Here is a 27,061-nt window from a genome sequence, read left to right as displayed (position 1 = left end):
GTCAACTTACAAGTCATCTGGTTCCCATTTAATTAAATATGAGCCGTTGACAGCCGTGAGTTAACCCATCAGTTCAGTAATGTGAAATCTAAACAGGGTCATACCGGTGGGGACTACCATGCCCACCACCTCTCATTTAAAGGGTATAGTGGTCAACTCACAAGTTTCCTGGTTCCCATTTGTTTGAATATAAGACGGAAGACGAAAGAATGCTGTTGTTTCGGCTGAGAGAGAGAGTTGTGGAGAAATAAAAGAGAGAGAGCTTTTGATAATTGAGACTGCTAGTTGAAGGAGGATTCTGAGCTAGAACCGAGTTAACTCACTAAGATAAAATAAAGGTAGGTTTCAGATGGTTCAGTTAATGAGTTCTTTAGGCGAAAAAACAGCAGTTGTGAAGCTGGAAGCAGCTGAGGATTCTTTAGAGGATCAACTCAGCCCACTTTTTAAACGTTCAAAGCTTGACCACCCTTCTTCACAGGTTCCCTTTCTTTTCTCTCCTTTCTTCACCTTCTCAGTAACCATACAGAACTATATTTCGTGTCTTTTCTTTCCGTGTCTTTGTTTGAGTTTCTATTGTTCGATTTAAATATGGGGTTTTGATTTCTTGATTCATTTATCTGATGGCAGGTGATGAATCCAGATGGTGTAGCTTTCAATCCACTTGGAGAGCCAAGCCCGATTGGTTTGACACTGAAAAAGAGCCCGTCTTTTCTGGATTTGATTCAAATGAAGTTATCTCAACAAAACACTAGTAATACTATGTTGTCAAAGAAGCCTGGTTCCGTTGCAGCCGATAAGCTTAAAGCTTCGAACTTTCCTGCTTCATTTCTAAAAATAGGGAATTGGGAGGTATGCCATTTGATTTCTTTTTTACTTTTATTTGAGTAATTAGTGTTTTTGAATTCTGATTTTTTTTTCCTGTTGACTTAGTATAAGTCAAGGTATGAAGGGGATTTGGTGGCAAAGTGTTACTTTGCTAAGCATAAACTTGTTTGGGAAGTGCTTGATGGTGGGCTTAAGAATAAGATTGAAATTCAGTGGTCAGATATTGTGGCAATCAAGGCAAATTTTCCTGATGATGGGCCTGAAACCTTGGATGTAGTGGTATTTTACTTTCTTTCTCTTGATTACAATCATATACCTGTATAATACATGTCCCTCTTTATTGTCTCTGACGCGCGCGCGCATTTAATCTTAATAATGATAGTGGTGATGGAGGGTTGTATGTGTTTGGTGCAGCTGGCTAGACAGCCCCTTTTCTTTAGAGAGACAAATCCACAACCTAGGAAGCATACTTTGTGGCAGGCAACATCAGATTTTACTGGTGGACAAGCAAGCATACACAGGTACTGATACAATGTTTAAGCTTCTATTAATTCGAGGGGAACTTATATATGTTATTGCCTCGCTGTTGAAATATCTGGCGATCACAATATTGGTGACTTTTATTAGACCATCAAGTGTCTGATATTCTTTTCACTTTTATCTTTCATCGAAAAACATGAGCTTATACAAATGAACAAGCTGGGTGAAGACAGGAAGGGAAGCATGGTGGAAATAAATATCTTTCATATAATATATTATTCTTAGAGAGAGGAAGTCTTACGGACTTGGACTTGAATACAATACTTGAACACATATATTTATACTAGTCTAGGATAATTTGAGAGACTTAGAAGGATAAACATATCTTTAATAATTATAATGCACCTAGGAGAATTAAAAAACACTTTGACTTCAAAATTAATTCCACACTCCCCCTGAATTTTGAAAGTCTCAAAACTCTTAAAATTTGGAATGTGTTCGAGGATCGATCATCTTGCCATGCTTGCTGCACCTTTCTCATTTCTTGCTATCATAGACATCCTGCTTTGTCACACTGTTAAACTGCAATACATATAGAACTGTATGCACCCTTTCAACTTTCCTCCCTGTCTTGGAATTGTACTCACGCACCATGACACTTGTTTGAGTCCCTTTTGTAGAATTCAAAACCAATTTCTCTTGCAGAAATCACAAATGCTGCTTCACTTCGTTTGAAATCTTCATGTTTCTTTCATCCACATCAGGTATGGCAGTGTGATAGATTGCCGACAAGCGGAAATAATTTTCAGTGATGTGAGCTTGGGGTTCACAGACCCAGTTCCCATCCATAATCCTTTCATCTTTAAAATTAAAGCCTTTAATGTGCGGTCTTGTAGTGTGTAAGAATCCTTGCTCTGGTCCCAACCATTCAAAGTTTCACCTTCTCTCATAGCCATTCCCCCCTCAGGGACAAAGTCTTCTCCCTAGCCTTCTCAGCCTTTTGATTTGTGTATGTTTTCCATTATAACTCTCTCTTTAGCAACTTTGGTGTTGATTTGAAAAGGAAAAACAACAAATTATTGAGTTGTTGCTGTAGAGCTCACATGAAGAATTTGTTACTGCTGAACTTATGTATTTGCTTAAACATGGCTCATCTAAGCTAATTTTCTTGTCCAGTTGCTGCCGCCACATTCTTCATCATGGTTCCTGGCCATATCCCTTTCTTCTTTTTAAAGAAGGGCTCTCTCTTCTTTTTATCATGTATGATTCTTATTGTATCCAACCAACTCTTGTGCAAGAAGTTGTTAACTTGCCTCTCTTGGCTTCTTCTACAATTATCTTGACGCCATATCCCAATTCTCTTGTTGGGCTTTATCATCTTGCACCTTCATTTTTTCTACATTTTAGCAATCTTATGGGAGATGCTACAATCAGGCCTGCAAATGATTAGGTTTGAAAATGAGTTGAGTTTGTTTCTATGTTTTAGCAAATCTTATGGGAGATGCTTCAAATTTTCATCATTTTACTGAATAGAAAAGGATGAGCTGATCTTGGTCCAGGCTATTGGAAATATTGCATTATGTCAGGTTATCAAGTCTGAAGTATTGATGGGTGCAACTAGTAAATTGGATTTATCTGTTATATTTTGGATGGTTTTTTAGTATTTTATGATGATCTGAAGTCCAATTAGATGACATTGCATCTTGTCTATGAGATCAGTGGGTTTTTATAATTTTCCATCGAACCTCTGTTATGTACTCTCCCGTGTTGGTTAAAGTAGACTCTTATTCCTGTCTGATGTGGACAGATCACCCTTTTTGTTCAAGATTTCTGATTTTCTGTAATCATTACAAGCGGTCTTTCCCTCTGTACACACTACATGGCTATGCCTTGACCATGAAGCGCCCCTTTCTTACTTACCATATTGGCTGGATTTCAACAAAAGCTTTATTACGTCATTGCTGAGAAGTTCATTTTGTTCATGATGTATAGAAGATGCTATTAACAATTGATTCCTTCAGTTTTTGCTCTTTTATTTTATTTGAACTGCAATGCTGATTTTCTTACTTCTTACACAGGCAGCATTTTCTACATTGCCAGCAAGGCTTCATGGGAAAGCATTTTGAAAAGCTTGTTCAATGTGATCCTCGTCTAAACTTTCTTAGTCAACAGCAAGAAATTGTATTAGAATCTCCATACTTTGAGCAAAGAGTTTCTGCATTCAGTGACTTGCATGAATCTGGCAAAGGGCTTGATTCTGAAGTTGAGGACAAGACCACTGTTTTTTCTCTGCGGGAAGCAGGACAACCATCTGGAGTTCTTTTATCTTCCTTGAATAATGAATGTCAAGGCTTCCTGTGTCAAACTCCTGAAAATATCTCCCATGAAACTTCTTCAACTAGCTTCGGTAAGATTATAATCCTAAAACTGAATATATTGATGAAAATGATGATACGAAGTTATGGTAAAAACATGCCTGCATATTATATCTACACCCTCTGCCATTGTCATCTTGGATAATTAACCTCATAATTTTATGAGGTCTGAGCTGCACTATGCTCGTAACTGTTCTTAATGTTAAAAACCATTTTCTTTACCTATATATTTTCTTTAGAAGCAATCAGACATATCTGATCTACTGTAACATATCTTTGTTTTTTACAATAAATGGTGGATTGCAATCGCCTATATGTCTGTTGCAGTTAATATTAACAGAGACCACTAACTGATTCCCTTACGGTGGTGTATTGATAATCATGAGGAACCAGAGTTACCTCAGTCAATGGTTCAGAATGCGGACTAGTTGGGAATGAACTCTGTGATTACATGAAGCCATAGCTAAAATACTCTGAAGAAACTGCAAAAGTGCTTTTGCTATATGGCTGCTAAAATTAGTAACTTGTGGGACGAAGGTTTCAAATAATCAGTCAATATAACTATATATGATCTAGCTTTTACAGAGACTTGGAGTCATTCGTATGTCAACTAAAATGAATTCTCCACAAAAACTGTGGTTTCTCTGAATATGAAATGGAGAACTCCTTTGGCAGTAAGGGAACTGCATACAGTGTCATATTGGCACAGGCATGTAAGCTCCCGAGTTGATTTTTTTGTTAAGCCTAGTTCATATTAAGCATCTTTGACATTTTCAAGAACCATCTGTTAGTCTTGTTTGACTGCTTATGTCAAATCCTTCTTTTCTTAAAGCTGTAATACCTTCATGGTTACCATTTTTAAGGTCCATATCGGGAATGGTGGTTTGAAATTTGTTCATTCTCTTGTGAATTTATTTGCATGTTTTAATTTTTATCTTGCCTTCTGTAATCATTTTCATCTCTCTCTTATTTCTAGGAATGGAGACCCATGTATTTGAAGAAATCAGGAGCAACAGAACAGGGGAACAGAAGTTGCCGAGCAACTGGGATCAAATTAAAGTGCCTGGACTTCATCCATCCATGTCAATGAGCGATCTAGTGAACCATATTGGACATTGCATTTCAGAACAGATGACCTCTGGCAACTCTATCCTCTGTGGTGGTGACATAAAGAGCAGTGACATTCTGGATGAAATTACCCAATACTTGCTTGGAGACTCTCAAGTTACATCAGCCTCGGATGAGCAATCCCTCATGACAAGGGTCAATTCTCTTTGCTGCCTACTGCAGAAGGATCCTGGAACAGCCTGGGACTTGCAGGGGAAGTGTCGTGACAATCTAGATATGGATCATGGTGGGAGAGTAGACGAAACTAATTCAGTTAGTGCATCAGAATGTCAAAGCAAACTTGCCGAGGATTTTCCTGCACCTGAGGGAGAAGCTAGTAACGTTACCTGCTGCAAGCAAGCACCAGCCATGACGAGGAAGGACTCAGTTGGAGAACTGATGCTTAATCTTCCAAGGATTGCCTCTTTACCACATTTTTTATTCAATGTATAGGAAGATTGTGGTAATCAAGCAGTATAGGGATATAATTTACCTCTTTCAACTTGTACAGCAGTTTGGGGGTTCAGAGATGGATATTGATGAAGAATCCTCCCATGTTCATATGGGGTTACTGGTGACCATAGGGTTTGAACTGTAGTGTTTTCTTTGTACGGTCTTTTGCAATCCTAACGGTTTATATAAAGCTAGTTGTTATTAGTTTCTAGTGGATCACAGCCTTGTGTAATCCAAACAGTTCACATGGAATGTGGTGTTGCAGTGTTAAACAGTAAATCATTTTCTATGAACCTTGTCCATGACAAGGGCTACATCCTTCAAAGAAGATAGAGATTTTTTGGCACGTCTTTCTGATATTTCGAAGAAATATATCTGACGCCCACTATAGTGCAGCATGCCACATGAAATCACTGGGCAACACAAGGCAGAAGAATCTGTTGCCGCATTATCGAATCTAAACATTGCTAGCCAAGGCACATGAACAAATTACCAGAAGCGTATATACATTTACAAGACAGGAAGGGGACAACTACAAACAACAAGAAGCGTGCACAAGGTGCGACCAGTTCCAACATATAAGGTAACAAATACCGCAAAGAAATATGTGGACAAAAACGTGCGAGTATTCATGTATAAATTCTTCTAACTTTCCAAACAAGCCTACAAAAAGAAAAAATAAACGATCAAACAACTATTTAAGGTCCATCAGGGTCTTCATCGCCCACATCTTCGTCGCCCAATTGTTCATTTTCCTGAAGCATGTTCATCAGCATTGATATCTGGTCTTGCAGCATAGCATTCTCTCTCTCTACCTCGGTGCGTTTACTTTTTTCTTGCAGAAGTTGGAGTTGGAGATGTTCTAGACACCGTGCATCTTCTTCCAACTGCTCATTTAGGCCATCAATTTCTCGGTCCTGCAAAAATCATTCAATGATGATTCATTCCGTACATGCAGTCAAGGTGATTTGTAAGGGATGTTAGGCTTATGAAACTAATACCTTTCTATTCATTTCCTGCACGGCAATCCTCCTCATACTCTCAACAACATCTACATTAACAAGCTTTCGCTTCTTTCCAATCAGCCAGCCCTTGGGATAGCTCGCAGCATCAAAATCCGGTGGAGGGAGTAGGGATTCTGCAGGTAGCCTTTTGCCGTTGATATTTGTTACAGGTTCCAATGGTTCAAAGAGGGCCTTTCGACGCTCAGAAAGCTCTGAAGCTGGATTCGGGTCCTCCATCTTTTCATCAGTGGAAGATTCTTCCTGTTTGTTGGGTGTTTCATTAACAGTGTTCTCCGTTACCTTGTCTAAATTCCTCCCGCTAGCTGTTGGAAAGAAGTTACCATTCTAGTTCCAAACAATTTTAGAGGCATGGCAGATCTATATCATGCATACATAGCACTAAAAATAGAACAAGTCACATATATGCTACTGATATCGACAGTGTTATGCATTTTGAGCTTGAAGGAGAAATGTAAACAATGAACGATTATGCTATTATGTTGAATGAATACAGAAAACTGTAATACGTGTGACTTAATCATGCATGATGGCACTTATCATGCATTTTTCTGTGCTCTTTGGGAGCTTAGGCAACCATAATAGACATGTATGAAACTGACAATCCACACACTTGGCTCTTTCAGAACAAACTTATACCAAGCTTAAGTTACTTGATGTCTACAATTTGCTAATTACTGATCTATCTGCAAAGAACTCAATTGATAATCTTTCTGAATGACAATAACATTGCCACTTTGTCCAGAAAATTATTACTCTTTTCTTCCTAGAGGTTAGGGGATGAAAAGAGAAAACATCAGTATCTCCTATACCAAGTCACCCAGTTTTTCCATCTTTCAAGGTTAAGAAGCATGATTTCAGTTAACAAAATACCATTTACTATTGTATAAATCACAGATCCATCAACCAAAAATGTTAGGCGAAGCTGTCTTTATCACAATTCATAGTAATCTATAAAGGATGTCCCCCGTTAGATGAAGTTGGTAGTAATAAACCGAAAACGTTGCAAGATGGCCCTTTTGCCCTGCCAAAAATTAATAGCAACCTTCCTAAGTTCAAAATAAGGCTAGGAGATGTAGGCCTTGGATCAGGTGAGTAAAGAAATTGACTCTAATTATAAAATCTACAAACCAAAATGTTCCAAAAAAAGTATATCCGAGTGTTTTTCAATATATTAAAATAATATTTTATTATTATTTTAAAATTTATTTTTTATATCAATATATTAAAATATAAAAAATAATAATTTTAAACTAAAAAAAAATGGCCGTTACCAAATGCTACTATACAAGACACCATCCTTGATAATTGGGGATGATTGGTGTTTTCTTGTAAGAAATAACAAAACGAAAAGTAACTAAAAAGGATAATAATTATAATAATAATAAGAAGAAGAAGAAGAAGAAAGAGAGAGAGTGTGTGATTTACACCAAACTGATGAATTAACGTACCACCAAAGAAAACGAGTCTTGTGACCAAAAAAGAAAGAAAGAAAGAAAGAAGCAACAAGTTATAATAAACTATTCTCTCTCTAATTAACTAACAAATGTTAAAGCTATCATCTTTGCCTCTCTCTACTGTATGGAGAGAGGAGGTTATGGTTAATAATTGATCATTAAAGGATTTGTTCTTGTTATCACGAGGAATGTAAGAATTAAGCTCCTAAATGTCTGAAAAATGAAGTCTTTGACACAGATCTTTCAAGAGCATGCAACAAGAACTAGAATTTGTGACTAACATCAAATTTCAAGATATGGGTTAGGTAGACATGTTCGTAAAACATACAAACATATAAAAAATGACTGAATTCAAACACACCTTCTGTCTAGTTCTCTCTTGTTATCCCAGAAAGCAAACAGAAAGAAGAAAAAGGTCACAAGGAAGAAGAAGAAGAAGAAAGATTATTTGGCACTACCTGATCTCTTTCTAGATTTCCAAAAGACCCTAGTTGAAGAGACTGGAGAGAAGCCATTCAAAGGTTCTGCTTCAACCATCTTCATATCCTTGATATTATTATCGTTCTCCTTTCCCATTAAAGAAGTTATGTCAACTTGCTAGAACACCAAGCTCTCTCTTTGCTTCTAGACAGAGAGAGAGAGGGAGGGAGGGAGGGAGAGGTTTCTTTGGTATTGAAGATAGCAAGCTGTGTCTGTTTCAACCTTTTCTTTTCTTGTATTTTGTTTGCTGTCTTCAGTCTTCAATTACAAAGGAAAAATTGTAGATAAATGCTGCTGTTGTTATTTGTTCTTCTGAATTTCTGGGGTAAACTATATGATAGTCCCCAAATATTTCATAATGTCTATTACAGTCCTTACAGTTTAATGACTTGTCAATTATCAATCTTTATCTCATAGTTTTTGAAAATTTTAAATATAAATTTTGTTTTAAATAACTAATTACATCTAAATATGTGGACGATTTATATTTTTTCCTCCTGGGTGTTTTAGGGATTCTAAGTATTTAAAGGTTGGTAGAAATTATAGGGATGATATTGAATAATCTTGATCTACAAAGACCAGATCATAATATTGATTAATTTACAGGGATAAAAATATAGATGACCCATTTTAGGGTCGTTACTGGTGACGGTAGCATCAAGGTGGGATGTCGTTGATATCTTGAACGGTGGGGATTTTAGCTTGAGGTTGAGGATTTTAAAGCCAACAGTGGGTCCCATGACCTCTGCTTTGTGTTGCGTGCATTCACCCATTTTCTATGTGTTTTTAATTTCATGCACGTGTTATCTTCTTTAGCTGGTTTTTATTTGCCTGGTTATATCATTTTATTGCCATTTGTTTGGTGTCTGTTTCCCCTCCTATTTTTATTATTTATTATAATTAGAATTGTTAGAACTCATGATTTAAAGCTTAATTTAAATTTAAATTAGATTTAATATTGACTCGGATAAGTTTAACTAAAACAATAGTTTTTTTTTTAAAAAAAAAAAACACAATTACTAATATCTTTTACGAGCTATATTCCATGTCAATTCTGACAGAGAGTTAGTGCAAATTATATTCTGCTTCGTGCTTTGATACCACGTGTTGTAAGAAAAGCATATATCCCATGATGCAAAGGGGAATTTCTTACCGGGAGGTGGAGATTTCTTGAAATTTGGATTCTGTGAGAGAGCAGACTCACCTATCCACCAACTGACCTTCAATGGGTAGTATAGTAAAGCAGCTCCTTTTACGTTTTCTCATGATTTTGGCTTCGTCTTCAAGTCTTGGTTTGGTTGGTGGGTTGGAGAATGTAGTCGGGCTTAGCCTTTAGGGCTCAACATGAACCATGGGCAGCCTGGCCTGGGCTGGTGTTGAGGTTAGTCCAGTTTTGCGTGCTCGCCTATGTCTTCATCGCAGAAGAAACTGTGTCCGTGGAAAACAAGATTCTAATGGTATAGACAATGTGTATAATTAAATGGTGGCAAGTTTCTGGGTTGTGTAGAACGTGCTTGTTCTTGAAGGTGATGCAAGATGATGAAGTGTAGTATCAAGATAACCTAAGGGCAAAAACCACGGATGTACTTGAAAATTACGAGACAACAATCCCAGGCAAACCCTCCATCCATCTACAGTTATATAACTCAAACCAGTTGAGGCGCCTTAACTAGTTCGAGTTCAAAAAAAAAAAATAGGTAGGAAATTAACCTAACCTGACTTGGTTAAAAAATATAGGTTGATTCTTGATCCGAGATAAAACACAGTGAAGAACCCAGCAAAAACCCATTGACTTTATTAAAACTTTTTTATCAAAATAAATTTGTTGTGTTGGTGTTTTGAGAAAAACAATCAACCTTAGTTGATCCTTCATACCTGAAAACCAAGCCTCGCCCACAGTTGACCATCAAAGAGAGTTTTAAGCACCCCTTCTCTAGAAACTCAAAAGGACAAAAACAAGTTTAGCTATAAAACTAGATGCGGACAAAGATCACAGTAACTTTTAAAAAAGAATTTTTTTTTTATATATATATATATATATATATATATATATATATATATATATAATTTAATTTTCACTCAATCAAATATTAAATAATAAAATTAGATTAAAAATGAAAAGAAAAGGAAACTCGACGCAAGTCAACCCAATTAGTATAATAGATATGTTGTCGGGGTAATAAAAAACAAGTTAATTCAGGTTAATTTATCAAACTCATGGCCTAGATCATTAAATTAAGATAACCTGATAAAAAAATTTAAAAAAATCACGAAGCCTATTTTTTTTTTAAAAATAATGTTTAGCAATGAAATAAAAAAATAAAAAAATGCAAACCCTCGTTAACTTTTCAAACTTGAGACTCAAATAATTGGACTAGAAGCGTCATACATGAAAAAACAGTAAAGCCCAGTCTCAGCCAATTAAATGTTGGATGATAAAATAAAAAAAATTAATTATATAAAAGGATCTAAAATCAAAAATAACAACTAAAAGCATAGTGATCAAAATTAAAATAAAAAATAAATTAGAAAATAACTATGAAATTTTTATTGAACGGTGAAATTAAAAAAAATAAAAAATTAAAAGAATAAAAATCAAATTAAAAAAAATATAAGGATAAAATTAAAAACAATCAAGATTATACAAAAAAAATCAAGAAAAAAATATTAAAAATAAATAAAAATAAAGACAAAGTTAGAAAAAAAAATAATGTATCACAAATTAAAATTACACTGTCAACAATCCATCCTATCACGCGCCACCTCTAAAAAAAGAAAAAAAAGACATCATAACGATTATAACGATTCCGATGATATAAAAGAAGAACATTGGAAATGAGATTTGCCAAGCATAAACATAGTAGAAATGAGATTTGCCAAGCATAAACATAAAACCAGCACCTAGACATGAACCTTGGAAACAGTTGAATTTATATTTGTGTGTCGGAGACATAGCGAGTGCGCTTGCTTAACTATATATCTAGAGACTATAGATCATCATCTCAAGCCGAAACTACTAGCTAGGCTAGGTATCTATCGCCTTGGAGGTGGTTTTGGATGCATAAATTGGATAGCCGGAGTCGCTGGCTCTGGAGGACATAGTTCGCCTGCTGGTGTAGGCCTCCAAAAATTTGCTGCGATCATGGACCCATCATTGCATGGCCTGGCCTCTTGGTGATGGCCCAGGCTTTGGAGGTGACCTCAGGGTCCCCTCATGACTAGTCATGATCTCGGCTGGTGGCTGCAAAACCAACCTCTCATATAATGGCAGCTTGTAAATTCCTTGGATTTTGTGAAAGATAGCTTGAGATTCAAGTCGAGGGGGTACTGCACTTCTCCGCATCTCCAATTCTATGGAATGATAGAAATTAAAAAAATTAATGATATTATTTTAACTTTTCAATGCTTATTTTATGAAATTGTTTGTTTTTATGTTTAAAAAGAATTTTTGAGAAATATTGATTTTTTTAAAAAAAATTGAGAATTGTTGTTTTTAGGCATATGATAGCTGAAGTAGGTAAATGTGGAAATGAAGCCTCCATTTTACACTCTAATTTGATAATTAGAAGGGGTAAATATGACAAATGAAGTAGGTAAATGTGGCAATGAAACTTCCATTTTTCACTCTAATTGTTTTTTACAAAGTGGCAAGGAGAGATATTTTTTTTATTATTTTGGGATAAAATAAATAAAGACAACGTAAACAACAACATGTGGTTGAAGAAAAAAAATAAAGATATAAAATAAATTTATAATTAAGATAATTTTAAAATAACTTTTTATAATTTCAAAACAGAATATATCTTTTTTATATCTATTATTTTTGTCTCTTTTATTTCAAAATGGTAATCAAATCTTAATTAATTTTATATAAACCTACAGTACTTCCTTGCACTCCGTTTTCTTATTTTTTTTTTTTGATAACCTGAGGTGTCCGGGTCAGCTTATGCGCACAACGATTAATTATCGGGTCCACTGAACACCCTGCAAGCCCAATGAACAAGTAAAACATCGCGGTGGTGACAAACATGCACAGAAAAGATCGACCCAAGTATAGAAAAGAAATTAAATCCCTTGTCGCGACCTCAATTGCCAGTTTCCTTATTCTTTAATTCATCTAAGCATAGCCTTTGGTCTAAATGAGTGACCGACAGAGGTCACTCTGCAGCGTCCAATTTCATATTGTTTTGGTCATTCTCAATACTTTTGCTTGGAAGTGTAAGTTAGTTGATGTGTGCGTTCTCTCGTCAAAGTCGTCGTCCCACTTGAAAAAAGAAAATGCATATTTACACTGAATTTTTTTTTGTATTCGGGAAAACCCTATCCTCCAGAAAGCGTTTTTTATGGGCCCATGTTTACACTGAATGCTAATCCCTTAACATCAAATGTCATTTTTAAGCTGTTTCCTAACAAGTCTTGTGAATCGGACAAATTAAATTGGTCTGGATTTTTTTTCTTCTTTTTTGACGAGTCTAGCCTCGAAATTTCCATGCATCTTCGTTACTTAATTAGTTAATGACGTGTGGGATGGTGCTGGAAATTTGCCAAGTGGATAATATAAATAATTTATTAAAATCTTATCTAACAGTTTATATTCGAAGCTCAGCTACTGTGTTTTTGATGAATTTCCGACAGAGGCCCGCTGTGATATCAGAAGTTATTGACCATGGGAGATGACAGAGCTGCGGTGGTTTGGGGCAGGTGGGGGAACTAACAACTTAAGCTGGGGCTGATTGTATCTAATCCACAACGAAGGTATTTTGGTGATCTCCTGTAAAATGTAACTATAATTGTAATTAATGAAGTTCTTTTCATTCTCTAGGCAAACCCTAATTAGCATGAAATGGGACCTTTTCTCTTATAACTTGATTATACCAGCTCAAAAACTAAGATTAACAAGAACAACCATCTTACATAAAAAGCATTTAACACCAGATCTAAATAGAATACCAGCAAAATGATTGAGAAGTGGATGGGAAATGAAGGCATCTACCCGTTTTGTAATCAGGTTTGGGGATACATAACTTTGAGTTAATTATAATTTAAATTTGATTTAGGAGTATTGGAATACTGCAATGATGTCACAAAGCTCGGATCTTAATGATACATGAAAAAATATTTAATATTTAATATTTGATATTTGTTGGTAATAAAGTTGTGTAGGTCCAAGCCAGAACCCATATCAAATATTATCAATTAGGGTTGTTGTTTGTTAACATGATCCGAGCTGAATTCTAGGTGGGTGATAAACTAATGATTTGATCTGTGATAAATCAAATGCAGTGGTGAAAGAATGATGAATGACTTGGATTTGTGTTGCCTATGATTACTTTAATTACCCAACTAATCACCTTTATTAGTAAAGTTCTTCCCTCTTTCTTTTTTTCAATTTTTAGTTATTTATACTTTTGAATTTTGGGAATTTTCTTAAACTAAATCTCTTGGACGCTTATCAATTTTATTTAAGTAAATAACTCATTAATTTTATTTAAGTAAATAGTCCATGTTATAATATTAAATATCTTGATTTATATTTATTTTTTTATTTTTTTCAATTATATTTATATTTATCGTTAATGATATTTTTTTCTTATTTATTTACATAATGGTTTGTAATTTATTTAATTAAATGGGTACATAAGTTTTTATATTTATATTTTTTATATTTTATGTGAAAAAACACTTTAAGAAATTTTACATGTTCAATTTTTTTCTTTTCATTTTGATTTTTTTTTAATTGTCAATTTTTTTTTATTAATGTCTTTTTAAAAATAATTTTTAAATTTATGCTTTAATTAATGCATCTTCTCTATTATTTTTTCAGTTTTTTAGCCTTTTTTAAATAGTAATTATTATTTTTAATTATATTGGGTATGTTTAATTTTTTAAGAGGTTAGTATGATTCATCTATAATCTTTTTATATATTTTATGTAGATTATATATATATATTCTCGTTTGCTATTGTTTTTTTTTTCAATATGATTTAAATAAAACCAACTTATTTAATTGATTGGGATTATAACTTGAGTTATTAAATTTATATTTTTTTTAAAACAGTGTTGATAACATTTAAATATTTTATTGAAAAAATAATACAGACTTATAGCATAGCACGAATTTATATTTTATTAAAAAAAAGTGTTGATGACATAAAGCGGATATAATTTAGTCAACTTTATTTAACATGTAAGACCACAAATTAACAATAAATCAGACACAATCTTAATAGAAGGATCATATTAATATATTTTCTTTAGTAGAGTGATTATATAAAATAAGAAAAGAAAATAAAGGTACCGTATTAAGATAGTGATCGATATTATAATAGCATTTTTTTTTCAAGATTTTTTTTTATTTATAAATATATTAAAATAATATAATTTATTTTAAAATTTTATTTTTAATATCAATATATCAAAATAATTTTAAAAAAACTTCAACATGATAAACAAACAGTGGCTACAGGAATATAGAATAAAGGGACTAATAAATATTATCTAGCTAGAAATGATGCGGGGACCATTTGTCAAAGAAAAGTCGACGCGTGTAGAATCTTCATTCTTACATGAAGACACAAATCCCTTTGTCAATTATTGCTCCTGCTCCAGCCATCGCGAGACCCGGCCCGGAAACTTAGAATTATTGGATTAATTCACGGATACTTGAATTAATTATTTTTATTAAAAAGATATTATTTATTTTAAAAAGAGAGAGAGAATAATGTTGATATTAATTAACCCAATTAAATTTGAGTGGGCTAAATAAACTTTACCATGCTAATATTTAGTTAAAATTAGATTTATAGAATCCACCGCCAGTTTAGGAAGCATGTAAGTTACTCGTAGATCCCAGCTTCTCAGAATAAAGAAAAAGGTAAACAAGACAAAACAACTCCACCATCTGAAGTAATAATAATAAGCTCACAAAAACCCTACAGCTATTTCCATCCTTTCATTGGAGTAATAGTTATCAATCGTCACTGTCATCACATGGAGCATCCACCAACCATCTTCATGGTACCTGAACCCCCACCTTTCCCTGCACCGCCAAGGAGTGTAGATTTAGCCCCTCTTGAATTCATTCTTGCATTCATAGCTGTTATCGCCGTTCCCGCTCTGATCTACACCTTTTTCTTCTCTATCAAGTGCCCTCCTGGCCCCTTCAGGAGGAGGAGGCGTCACCGAAGCAGCAGTTCCATCATCTCTGAAACCCTTTCTGTCTCTGAAATTGTTGATACCGACGACTTAAACGGTACAACGAGCGGTGATCAGAAAGAGCGGGTTTCAGATGTTAAGTTTCAGAAAGACACGCATTTGCAGGATGTTGGAAGTGAATGTCCAGTTTGTTTGTCTGTGTTTTCTGATGGGGAAGCAGTGAAGCAACTAAGTGTGTGCAAGCACTCCTTTCATGCTTCTTGTATTGATATGTGGCTCAGTTCTAACTCAAATTGTCCTGTCTGTCGGGCTTCTACTGCCCCTCCTGCCAAGCATCCTGGTAAGAATCCCTCCTCTTCAACATCTAGAAATAATGTTGACGATCTCCAGCAAGGATTGCCGGATGCGGCGAGTTTGGTTTGAGTACAAGATCTGGCATCTCATTGGCTTTTGCTTTCCTATATTGTAGAGTGAGCTATTATCCTACTTTACAGCCTAAAATCCAATGTCATTTTTTACTCTTTTTTTTTTTAATTGACAAATCAATAGGAGAAATTTGTCTGCATTTTTTTTTTATTGTCTTGGCAAGCTTTAGCTCCAAAATTCTCCTTGCTGAATTGTTGCTTAATCATGTTGGGAAGATGATTTGCAAAATGGTGAGGGTGGCTGTGATCTAATTGAGAGTAATACAGACGGCAGAGATGATGAATAAGAAATTTACTATGGTACTTGTTCAAAATTAACCTGGATACAATCATTACAGAAAGCCAACACAGCAATATTTTGGCATCATTTTTGCCTTTCCACAAAAGCAAAGTTTGCCTATCTTGTTATTTTTTGCCATGATGATAAAATAACAAAACTTGATGAATTTAGTAAACCTTTGAAGCACGCATGAATAAAGTGCGCATTGATGCCTAAAACTTGATTTTATACAACATAAATATAAGGAAACATATAATTCTCCTTTGGTTGTCGTGAAAAGTGAATTTTCATGATAAAACCAATATAAAAAATGATTGATGTTATACATGCTGAATACTCGTCCAGAAAACCAAAGAAGATGCCTGGCTGATTGTATCCATCCAAAAAAAAAAAAGGTATTTCAGTGGCGATCTTCAACATGTATGTCAGCAATCTCCAAAACGGCATGCTTGTTCCTACAGCTAGGTAAAGGTAAATAATCTTTCTTAGCATGTTAGTCTTCTTTAAGTCGTTGCCGTCTCCCATTTGCAAGAACAAAACCAGAACTTGCTAGCATTCCAACCAAATATCCAGTCATGGCTCCATAGGTCACACATATCGGCCATTCCTGTAAATCATAAATAATGAACATCAAGCCTCAAAAGAATCATATAGGAAGATGATATGACGAGGAAACAAGTAAAAGTCAGCTGGACTCCAGGGATGCCTGAAGTGAGAAGCAGAAATATACAGTAAGGAATTTCCCCTGCAAAATCATCCTGGATCAGAGTCATATACCGTAGCAATATGAAACTAGAGTTCAGTCTAAAGTGGGTTACTGAGCTACGCATTTGCTAGAACCCAAAATACATAGCAAAGCAAGACTACGTATATCAGATAATGATATTAATCTCTGGTTAGAAGTGTGGAAGAGAAATCAACTCAAAACAGTAAAGAACAAAAAATCGTTGACTGACTTGAAGAAAATTCAAGTTGAAACTAGAAAAATAGGTTTAGGATCTGTACAGAACCTCAAATCTATAACGATTGATAATGACATAAAACATGCCGGAAAAATAAGCTAGACAGCCCAATTTATACTAGTTTTAGGTCTAAATCCTAATCTTTATAGAAAAATGATTCCTTGTTGAAAGTTATATAGCTAATATAGATTCCAACTAGCATTAGGATTCCTAAACTATAAGAAAAGTTAAAAAACAATGGAAAAATATTCAATAATCCAAAAGCTCCTATGTCATTAAGGAATCCCCCGATAATGCACCGAGTTTATTTTGTATCCTGAAGTGAAACAAGTTTCTTGCTGTATCTTAACTGTTGTGGGGCTTTAATTTATCTGAACACCTGTATGTTTCCTTACTTAAGCGGTCAAGTCCTCGACCTTGCTTTGTCTAAAAATGTACTGAGACCAATGCTTCCCTTGATTCCAAATAAGATTAAGCATCAAGCTCCAATAACCTCAAGTTCATCATTCTCAGCAAGTTGAACTCATGTGTGATTATAGCTTATGAAACTAACGTTGTAGAGCCATTCATCACTTTACTCCCTCCCCACCTAAGACCTATAAAACTTCCGCACTCTGTTATTGTAAAACAGAAGGGGTTCAACGCTCACAGAGTGAAAGTAGGAACAAGGTTCAGAAAGTGATTCCTAATAAGCTACACAGATAAGAATTGGTTTATCACCCAAGCAAGAGGCAGTATAAAGTGGGCCATCCCATGCCAGCCCATAATAGTCACTTTCAAAAGAGTGTCAAAGCAATTATGGAAATCTTGATATACAGATGGGTAATAAACAACCCACGATAACACCCTAGAGGATACATAATAACCTCTCTATGGATAAACAGTGTTCATTTGGAAGAAAATGACCAATATCTTTGCTCAAACATGCAGCAGTTTCCAAAAGTGTAACAGGCAAAATCAAATAGTACAGGAACTGAAGGAAGAACAGTACCTGCCATGGCCTTTCCCAGTCCAGTGGCATAGGCCAAGCTCCAAACCAGCCTCCAATAACAGCCCCATGTGCTGGTATGCAGATCATATATTCCAATGGTTCATTTGGCCTAAGAGTGGGGGGAAAGAATTCAACATTGATGCAAACAAATTTGTACGAAAGCCAACCAGTTTTCTTCTTGTGTCATGCTTTTAACTTCTCAGACTTGATTTTTAGAAAATTCCAGTCAGTTTGCCTTGCTGATCAACTTAGCAGACAAAACATAAGCTATTGATGGGCTCTCCCCCATTTCAATTCAAATATTGTACATATACCATGTCTAATCCCACCAAAAAGTTAAGGCTTGCACGTACCCAAACTGTGGTTCCCTTTGAACTGGAAAGAAATCCGAGGTTCAAAGCAATGGAACAATTAAATTATTTCGTGGGGATAAAAGAGATGCTCAAAAAGAGCATTTGCTGTACACTAGAAGTCTAAACATGGACTAAAAGGCAACTAATGTTGGAAACCTTACTTTGTCTCTGCAAATATCCGTTGCCAATATGTCCATGATGAACCAAATACTGAAGCAGCAGGTGCAACCTGCCAAAAGATATAAAGGCAATCATTAGACTTCCCCTACTAAGGTAGCATTTGGGATTATAGCGGCAGTTACATTTCAAAGTGTTTTTCACCTGGAAATGCATCAAAATAATGTTTTTTTTATTTTTTAAAATTCATTTTTGACACCAGCAAAATGATTCAAAATCATTAAAAAAAATCAATTTGAAGCAAAAAAAAAAGAACTTCAAAAATTTTCAAAAGCACTTTTTAAACACAAAAACAAAAGCAAGTGCAATAAGCACAGTGGGGGGAAATAAATTTGCAGACTTGAGACCCATTCACTGAATAAGAGAAAGTTTGGAATGAAATATAAAAAATCATGATACATTCATCTGGAGAGCGAAAAATTAACAATAATGAGAATTAAATAGAACTGAAAAGATGAGATACTAATAATGTAGATTCAAATTTGATTCATCAAACATTAAGAATTATGCTGGGCAAGTTCAATAACAACAAATACTTACTGTGAATGATGACATAAGAAGAGACCAGTTTATGGTCTTTGGCAAGTACCTGTCCTCAAATACCAAAAAAGCAAATCAAACATGCACTTCAGATGAAGTTGAATTCAAAAAACCAAAGGAAAAGATGCGGTCTGAACAGCATCGTGATAATGAAAAATATTCATGAATCATGTTTATAATTCCTCTCTTCATAATTCTGAAACCGTAAGTCAATAACTAGAGTTGGGCAGCCACCAACAGATATTGAAGTTCAACATCAAAACTTGGTTCAAACAAAATAGAACTTCACAAGGGACAATGAGGGGGGGGAAAGGAGTTAAGAATCTGATAGTGAAAAAAGGTTTTCATAGGGACTACAGCCTTAACAGTATTACAAAGAATCTATCTCTTGCAACCTCACCTCAACTATGAATTCTAATTTCAAAATTTTCTCAAAATATTCAAAACTGTCAACAAGGAGCACACATACTGGATACCAACGGGTGCACCCAAAGCAATGGCTCCAAGTGCATTCACAAGAGCGCCTACAAAGTAAAAGATACAAGGGAATATGTTAAGTTGACATAATGCATATAGAGAAACTAACAATAATAGCCAGAAACTAAATTCAGCAGCAGCATAATTTCACTTACAAGATTTTGAACTACATTCCAAAATCAAATCGTTTACTTCTATTCATTTCAAACCTCAATAAAGTCTTGATTGAAACCTTGACTTCTTGTTGAGTAGGTTTACCAAGGTGACATATTTACATGCAAAATAAATAGCAGAGATATTCTAATATATTCAAAGCATACATTTTTTTATTCTGTATCATAAAACTAAAATACCAAGAAAAAATAAAAAAACTAAGAAAGCAAAGTTCAATACTGACCAACAGGAAGTGCCAATATTCCCCGTACTACAGCTTTCAAGTACTGCAAAATTCACAAAGATTCAAAAAAAGACAGATTAACTAAAGCAGGAAAACAAATCCAACAAAGGGCTTGTTAGGTTTCCAAGAAAATGAGGGGAAAAAAAAACCTTAACTTTTCCACATTTCCAAGAAAGCAAGAAAAACCCAAGAATACATAAAGAGCAAAGAATGACAAGGTAATACCGAGCATTGTTGCGGATCAATTCGAAAGCGGCTGTAAATAAGTATGACAATTGCACTCTCTACAATCTAAAAAAATAAACAAAAAAAGATACCAATTAATAATTTAGAACAATAACTTCAAAATCAACGAGAGAGTGGTTTTTGAACTGTACCCAGATGAGACGGAGGGTAATTGAAGGATGGGAGACGAGATTGATGGAGTAGAAATTGTGGGCTACCCATAATGATATTGCTAAGCCAAGTCCAGATATCAGATGGATGAGAAATGCTTGTGGAGCTGATATTGATTTGGAGAGATTCCCCTTCTCCTTCTCCTTCTCCTTTTTTGATTGGTCTGCCATTGATGACTATCCGCCAAAATTCATTAAGCTAGCACCAAAATTCAATCTGATTATGGATTTCTACAGTTGAGGTTTGAGCTTTGCTTCCGACGGGAAGGAGACGATGGTGCTGAGAAGAAGTGACGAAGAGACGAGCGGAGGAAGGAAGAATAGGAGCTAGTGAGAAATGGTACGGTATACTAATTTTTGTACTCATTGATTTATTCCACTTCAATCCTTATATTTGAAATGTTTTCACTTTTACCCTTTACCTTTACTTTTTAGGTAGTTTCATCTTTTACCCTTTATTACAAAATAACTAACTAAATGCTCACCATTTTTCATGTTTTTATTTTATTTTTTTTATTTTCTTTCACTTTTTTTTCACTCAACTCCTCATGCATGTTATAATATTTTTAAAAACACTTGAAGACCTAAAAAAATCTAAAAAAAAATAATCAAAATATAGGTTATTTAGTGGCTAGGGATAAGTAATAGACTAACTTCTTGTTTAGTGCATGAATTGAAGTCAATCTAGAACCATATTTCCAACATATGAATAAAGAATAAAAAATATTTTAATGTGATTTACCATTCCTAAAAACACAAAAAATATGAAAATTGAAAAAAAAATATAAAGAACAAAGGGGTGGCTAGAACATCTCCTGTTTTATTAATAATTTACCGATAATTATTCTATTTTATAATCTTATTTTGGTTATTTATTGTCATTATAAAGTGCTTAACATCGCTAAATAATCTTTAAAAAATATTTATTGCAATACCATAAACTCACGCAAAAGTATGAACACAAATAAAAGGAAAAATTATCTCGTAAATTACTGGGAAATGGCCACAATGTGGTCACTGCACAAGAGCTCAATGTGCCTTCAATAAGGTTTATTAGAAGCCAGGAAATTTGTGAACACCAATAGCATTGAACGATTCTACAAAAATTACTCGACTTAATTAACTTGCTAAAGGTGTTGATTAAATTAAATTATATATATAAAAAAAACTACTGGAGAAGGAGGTTTTATTGTATCTCCAGATACAAATTATTACTTGATCGACATGCTCTTGGCCTATAAAACCTTTAAATTGACATTAAGAGCAATATGCTTTTTCCATCATCATATAATTATTTTTAACGATTTGTGGATAAATAGGTTAGTAATCTTGTTTTTTTTATATAGTAAAATTACAAATTTAACTCTAAAATAAAAAATTGAAATGCTTTTTAATAAAGGATGTTATGGTTTTTTTTAGTTTTTTTAAATAATAAAATTATTTTGTTGTCTTTAGAGAAATCAACATAACTATCTCACAACAATTTTTTTTTTTTTACATTGGTTTTATTGTTAATGTGAAAGTTACTCAAGAGCATTATTGTATTTGACCATATAATAAATGTTATTACAAAAACATGTCAGTGTCCTTCTAGCATTTGAAAGGTCTCAACGCTCCATCAGTGACGGGGAGGCACGTGCACCAAAGGTGCCTCTAGTTTGACGCTGACAACCATGTTTTTTTTTCTCTCCTTCTTGAATTGCATGCTAGACCCTTCAAAATTTCAGACCATCCCTTTCAATTTTTTTCCTTCGCATTTAGCTCTATCCTTTTGATTATTATTTTTTATTTTAAATAATCTATAAAACTAAAAATGTTTTTCAACCTCACCCTCTTTTATTTTTTTATTTTTTTGAATTTTTTTCCTATTATTTTAATTACTATTTTTTTGTTTAAGATTATTTTTTTAGTTTTGTTTTACAATTTCATCCTTTATGAATTTTTTTCTATTAAATTTGATCTCCATTCTTTCTTTCTTTTTTTGCTTTTACAAGTTTTTTAAATTGATATTTTTTCATGATTTCATCCTTCAAAATTAAATTGATTGAGAATTAAGTTTATTTTTAACCCGTGATCAAGGATTTCACGAGTTGCGAGTTTTAGAGACTATACCAAGTTTAGAAGGTCCGCCCGTGTTTGCTTATTTTTTTCCTTTTTTTAAGCCGATGTTTTTTTTTAGAGTTTTGATTTGTTATTTTTTATGGTTAGCCTTCTATACGATGAGTCTCGGATTTATGACCAAAGTCATTGGTTTCAAAGGTTAATGCAGGTTGAATTTGGTTTTTTTTTATCTTTTATTTTTAAAATATTTATTTTAATTTCATCTTTCAATATTTGATGCATTGGAAATTGGTCTTTATGTTTTTATGTTTCCTTTCCTTTCTATTAGCTTATCCTGATTTTATGTCCATGATCGCGAGGTTAGTAAATTAACCCGGATTGACTCAATTTTTTTTGTTGCTTTTCTTTAATTATTATTTTTTTATTTTTATCCTTCAATATTGGATTGTTCGATAATTGAGTTTCATGATTTTATTCAATTTGCTTTCAAACATGGTTACCCTAGCATCACAATTGGGTCTGAAATTTTACATCTTGACCCAAGTGGGCTGAATCGAGTTTTTTTAACTATATTTTTTTAAAATTTTTGTCCTTCAAAATTTTATTTGCTAGAAATTGAGTATCAACTTTTTTCTTTTCATTTTTTTTCTATAAACTTATCGCATTCTCATTTGATTTATTAGGAACTGGTTTTTAGACTTTTTTCTTGTTTTTTATGAAATTATCCTAATCTTGTACTCATGGTCGTGAAGTTTGCAAATTAATCCAGTTTAACCAGGTTTTTTTTGTTGTTTAATAATCTAAAATGGCTCAGGTCAAGTTTTTTTCACTTTTTTTCTTTGTCAGTTTATTTATTATTTTATTTAAATTATCAATAAAAATTTCTTAGCATTATGTTTTTACATGGATAAACATTTTGGCCACCGTGGGCAACAAACCTAGTCAAAAACTAATTAGAGAGACCACTACATATCAAGCGAGTTCGGACCCGTCCCATTTTTTATTTGTTTCACAAGGTATTGGAATCTACAACAATCTACAAATATGCACAGGAATGACAATACGAAATCAGAGGAATCCCAGCAGCCTGCAGAAGCACTACTGCCCACAGGACCCTAGAAGTCATTCTATTTCTATTCTGCAGTCTTCATATATATATATATATATATGTAAATACGGTTAACAGGTTATTAATTAGTTAGTTATAACCGTTAATGTTAGTTGAGAAATTTATGTTCGAATATGTGTATAAATATTCACTCATTCGCCTGTAAAGAAATAAGAAAAGAAAGAAGGAATAAACTCTGTATGCAGATATTCTAAGTCATAAAACAACTCTAGTTTTTCTTCCAAGAATTCATTCTTCTCTTCTGTTGAATCTTCATCTGCATGTTTTACATTCCTCACGTAGGAATTCTACATGGTATCAGAGCTTAATTCCAAGCTATGAAATTCAAAGTTTTTTTCTCCCTTTAAACCTCTTCTTCATCGTAAACAGAAAGATTCAAATTCTTGGGGGTTTTACAAATCCTTTTCTTCGTCATCTTCTTGATCTCTTCAAAGACTTCAAAATGTCTGATCATCTTGAAGGAAATGCTTCTACAGCACACAATGAATCATTCAACACCACTACTATGAATCTATCTGATGATTCCTCCAGCTGCTACTACCTGCACCCTTCTAATAACCCTGGTGCACTTCTTGTCTTTGAAATTTTCACAGGTGAAAATTACATTGTATGGAGTAGATCCATGACAATTGCCCTCACAGTGAAAAACAAGATTTCTTTTATTGATGGTTCTTTAATGCAGCCAATCACCAACAATGAATCACTTCGTGTGGCATGGCTAAGATCAAATAATCTAGTCCTGTCATGGCTGATGAATTCTATTGCCAAAGACATTCGCAGCAGCCTTCTTTACTTCACATCAGCCTTCGATATTTGGGAAGAATTGAGAATAAGATATCTGAGAAGTGATGGACCAAGAGTTTTCAGTTTGGAGAAATCTTTAAGTTCTATTTCTCAGAACTCAAAAACTGTTACAGATTACTTCAGCGAATTCAAGGCCCTATGGGATGAATATATTAGTTTTCGTCCAATACCAAACTGCAAATGTGGAAATCTTGATTCATGTTCTTGTAACATTCTAAAGCACCTAACAGATCGACAACAGTCAGATTATGTGATGAAATTTCTGGTAGGACTCCATGATTCCTTCTCTGCAGTCAGAAGCCAATTGCTACTTCAAACTCCCTTGCTATCTATGGGGAAAGTGTTTTCTTTGCTTCTGCAAGAAGAAAGTCAAAGATCCCTAACGAATATGGTAGGAGTTTCCATTGACTCACATGCCAAGGCTGCTGGACAATATCACAATCCAAATCACAGGTCAGGTTCAACATATGTTACACGTTTTTCTAAACAAAAAGGAAAATCAGAGGCAACTTGTTCTCACTGTGGATATCCAGGACACCTAGTTGATAAATGTTTTCAGATCATTGGATATCCTCCTGGATGGAAGGGGCCAAAAGGAAAAAGATTTGCTGCCACGCCACATACAAATAGAAATTATCAAACACTACCCATTGCACATAATACTGTTGCTTCAGAACAAAAACAAGAACCTCCCAACATTGTTTTCTCTCAAGAACAAATGCAGAATCTACTCACTCTTGCAAATAGCATTTCCAACTCAAAGCTACATAACACTGCTAAGGAACAAGTATCTGTATCAGGTATATCATTTTCTTGTCATACAAATTCTTCACCTCAGAACAATTTTACTTGGATTCTTGATACAGGGGCAACAGATCACATGATCTGTAGCCCCATTCTTTTCGAGTCCATTGTTCTGCCTAAAATACAAAACCAAGTTCATCTGCCAAATGGCCAAAAGGTGCCTATTGCATTTACAGGGACGGTTAAATTCTCTCCCGATATCATTTTAAACAATGCTTTTTATGTACCTTCTTTCAATATTAATCTTATTTATGTTTCAAGATTAACTGCTGATAACATTATTGGCCTGTTTTTTCTTCACACGAAATGTTTTCTGCAGAATCTAAGCAAATGGAGGACGATTGGGCTTGCTGAAGCTGAATCTGGTCTATATCATATTCACAAACCTTCTGACCAGTCTACAGAAAGCTCACCTCCTAGATCAATAATCAAATCTTGTATTGTTGCCACTGACCTTTGGCATTTACGTTTAGGCCACATCCCTATTTCCAAACTCAATCTTCTTAATAAAATTGATTCTTCAGTAACTTCTACAGGTAAATCCATTTGTGACATTTGCCCCTTAGCTAAGCAAAAACGGCTCTCTTTTCCCCTGTCTATGCATACATCTACACAGGTTTTTCAATTAATTCACATTGACATTTGGGGACCCTTCTCTGTTACTTCATATTCTGGTCATCAATTTTTCCTCACCATTGTTGATGATTACAGTAGATTCACTTGGTTATTTTTAATGAAAACCAAGTCTGAAACTAGAGGTCTTCTTAACAATTTTCTAATATATGTTCATACTCAATTCAACACCAGAATTCAGACTATCCGAACAGACAATGGACAAGAGTTCAATATGCCTACCTTTTATCAAGACCATGGCATCATTCATCAAACAACTTGTGTTGAAACACCCGAACAAAATGGAAGAGTTGAAAGGAAACATCAACATCTACTAAATGTAGCTTGATCCCTTATGTTTCAATCCAAACTCCTCTTAACCTACTGGACCGATTGCATCCTCACATCCACTCACATAATCAACCGCACTCCCTCACTTATTCTACAACATCAAACACCATATCAGCTTCTTTTTAATAAACCACCCATTTATAATTACTTCAAAGTTTTCGGTTGCTTATTCTACAACATCAAATTTCAACCACGAGCCACCAAATGCATTTTTTTAGGATATCCCCCCCACATTAAAGGGTACAAACTGCTTGACTTAACAACATGCAAAACTTTCGTGTCTCGCAATGTCATTTTTCATGAATCCACATTCCCATCAATACCAAACACAGTTCACACACCCCTTGTCTTTCCTGATTTTCCTCAGTTTTTTGATTCCTTCATTTGCAAGCCATCCCAGCCTTCACACCATTCTGTTCTTCCAGTACCCTTGCCTTTCCAAACTTCTGCTCCTCCAACTCCTACCTTACCTTAGAATGATGGTTCCCAACTCAGAAGGTCTGCAAGAACTAAACATCCACCTCATTACTTACAACAATATTATTGTGGAAATATGGCTCAGGTTCCTTCAGCAGACCCAAGCTCTTCAAATTGCTCCATTCCTGTTTTTGAACCAAAAACTTACAAACAAGCCAGCTCTATTCCTCATTGGCAACAAGCGATGACCAATGAAATTATAGCTCTTGAACACAACCACACTTGGGATTTAGTACTTCTGCCTCATAACAAATCTGTCATTGGATGTAAGTGGGTATACAAAGTCAAATTCCAAGCTGATGGTAAGGTTGAACGCTACAAGGCCAGATTGGTAGCTAAGGGCTACACACAACAAGAGGGAATTGATTTCTTTGACACTTATTCCCCTGTGGCCAAGATGACAACCGTCAGAGTTTTTCTCACAATTGCTGCTGTCAATAATTGGCATTTACACCAACTTGATGTAGACAAT

General features: G+C 34.4%; 4 protein-coding genes across 5 annotated transcripts; 2 read left to right on the top strand and 2 right to left on the bottom strand.

Moving 5' to 3' along the window:
- Positions 1 to 217: 217 nt before the first annotated feature.
- Positions 218 to 5,451, top strand: LOC112325725 (uncharacterized). Its single transcript, XM_024592661.2, has 6 exons — positions 218 to 478; positions 628 to 849; positions 931 to 1,104; positions 1,240 to 1,346; positions 3,384 to 3,712; positions 4,657 to 5,451. Exons 1-6 carry the CDS (start codon positions 350 to 352, stop codon positions 5,238 to 5,240), a joined length of 1,545 nt encoding a protein of 514 aa, XP_024448429.1. The 5' UTR covers positions 218 to 349; the 3' UTR covers positions 5,241 to 5,451.
- A 270-nt stretch (positions 5,452 to 5,721) lies between these two features.
- On the bottom strand, positions 5,722 to 8,467 carry LOC7478313 (protein HEADING DATE REPRESSOR 1). 2 transcript variants are annotated; one of them, XM_024592662.2, is made up of 3 exons: positions 8,178 to 8,467; positions 6,242 to 6,589; positions 5,722 to 6,157 (listed from the first exon to the last, which is right to left on the bottom strand). In XM_024592662.2, exons 1-3 carry the CDS (start codon positions 8,232 to 8,234, stop codon positions 5,939 to 5,941), a joined length of 624 nt encoding a protein of 207 aa, XP_024448430.1. In that variant the 5' UTR covers positions 8,235 to 8,467; the 3' UTR covers positions 5,722 to 5,938. The 2 variants fall into 2 exon arrangements, with proteins under 2 accessions (XP_024448430.1, XP_002303864.1); XM_002303828.4 differs by having other exon boundaries at positions 6,242 to 6,567; positions 8,178 to 8,465.
- A 6,552-nt stretch (positions 8,468 to 15,019) lies between these two features.
- LOC7493242 (RING-H2 finger protein ATL33) lies at positions 15,020 to 15,930 on the top strand. The gene has a single exon (XM_002304701.4). The coding sequence runs from the start codon at positions 15,190 to 15,192 to the stop codon at positions 15,775 to 15,777; it is 588 nt and encodes a 195-aa protein (XP_002304737.1). The 5' UTR covers positions 15,020 to 15,189; the 3' UTR covers positions 15,778 to 15,930.
- Positions 15,931 to 16,264: 334 nt separating this feature from the next.
- Positions 16,265 to 20,719, bottom strand: LOC7493241 (uncharacterized). The gene is made up of 8 exons (XM_002303827.3): positions 20,334 to 20,719; positions 20,182 to 20,247; positions 19,957 to 19,999; positions 19,552 to 19,606; positions 19,083 to 19,131; positions 18,527 to 18,594; positions 18,013 to 18,121; positions 16,265 to 16,666 (listed from the first exon to the last, which is right to left on the bottom strand). The coding sequence occupies exons 1-8, from the start codon at positions 20,520 to 20,522 to the stop codon at positions 16,553 to 16,555; spliced, it is 693 nt and encodes a 230-aa protein (XP_002303863.2). The 5' UTR covers positions 20,523 to 20,719; the 3' UTR covers positions 16,265 to 16,552.
- Positions 20,720 to 27,061: the final 6,342 nt, after the last annotated feature.

Source organism: Populus trichocarpa, chromosome 3, assembly GCF_000002775.5.
Source record: "Populus trichocarpa isolate Nisqually-1 chromosome 3, P.trichocarpa_v4.1, whole genome shotgun sequence".
Lineage (NCBI taxonomy): Eukaryota > Viridiplantae > Streptophyta > Magnoliopsida > Malpighiales > Salicaceae > Populus > Populus trichocarpa.
This window is presented reverse-complemented; position numbering and strand designations above follow the sequence as displayed.

Coding starts and splice junctions, on each gene's coding strand:
- LOC112325725 (XM_024592661.2), top strand. CDS start 350: ATGGTTCAGTTAATGAGTTCTTTAGGCGAAAAAACAGCAGTTGTGAAG. Junction 1,105..1,239: donor CTGAAACCTTGGATGTAGTG/GTATTTTACTTT, acceptor TGTTTGGTGCAG/CTGGCTAGACAGCCCCTTTT. Junction 3,713..4,656: donor AACTTCTTCAACTAGCTTCG/GTAAGATTATAA, acceptor TCTTATTTCTAG/GAATGGAGACCCATGTATTT.
- LOC7493241 (XM_002303827.3), bottom strand. CDS start 20,522: ATGGCAGACCAATCAAAAAAGGAGAAGGAGAAGGAGAAGGGGAATCTC. Junction 20,000..20,181: donor TTGATCCGCAACAATGCTCG/GTATTACCTTGT, acceptor TGAATTTTGCAG/TACTTGAAAGCTGTAGTACG. Junction 18,122..18,526: donor CGGATATTTGCAGAGACAAA/GTAAGGTTTCCA, acceptor CCCCACTCTTAG/GCCAAATGAACCATTGGAAT.
- LOC7493242 (XM_002304701.4), top strand. CDS start 15,190: ATGGAGCATCCACCAACCATCTTCATGGTACCTGAACCCCCACCTTTC.
- LOC7478313 (XM_002303828.4), bottom strand. CDS start 8,295: ATGGGAAAGGAGAACGATAATAATATCAAGGATATGAAGATGGTTGAA. Junction 6,568..8,177: donor GAAATCTAGAAAGAGATCAG/GTAGTGCCAAAT, acceptor TCTTTCCAACAG/CTAGCGGGAGGAATTTAGAC. Junction 6,158..6,241: donor TGCAGGAAATGAATAGAAAG/GTATTAGTTTCA, acceptor TGATTTTTGCAG/GACCGAGAAATTGATGGCCT.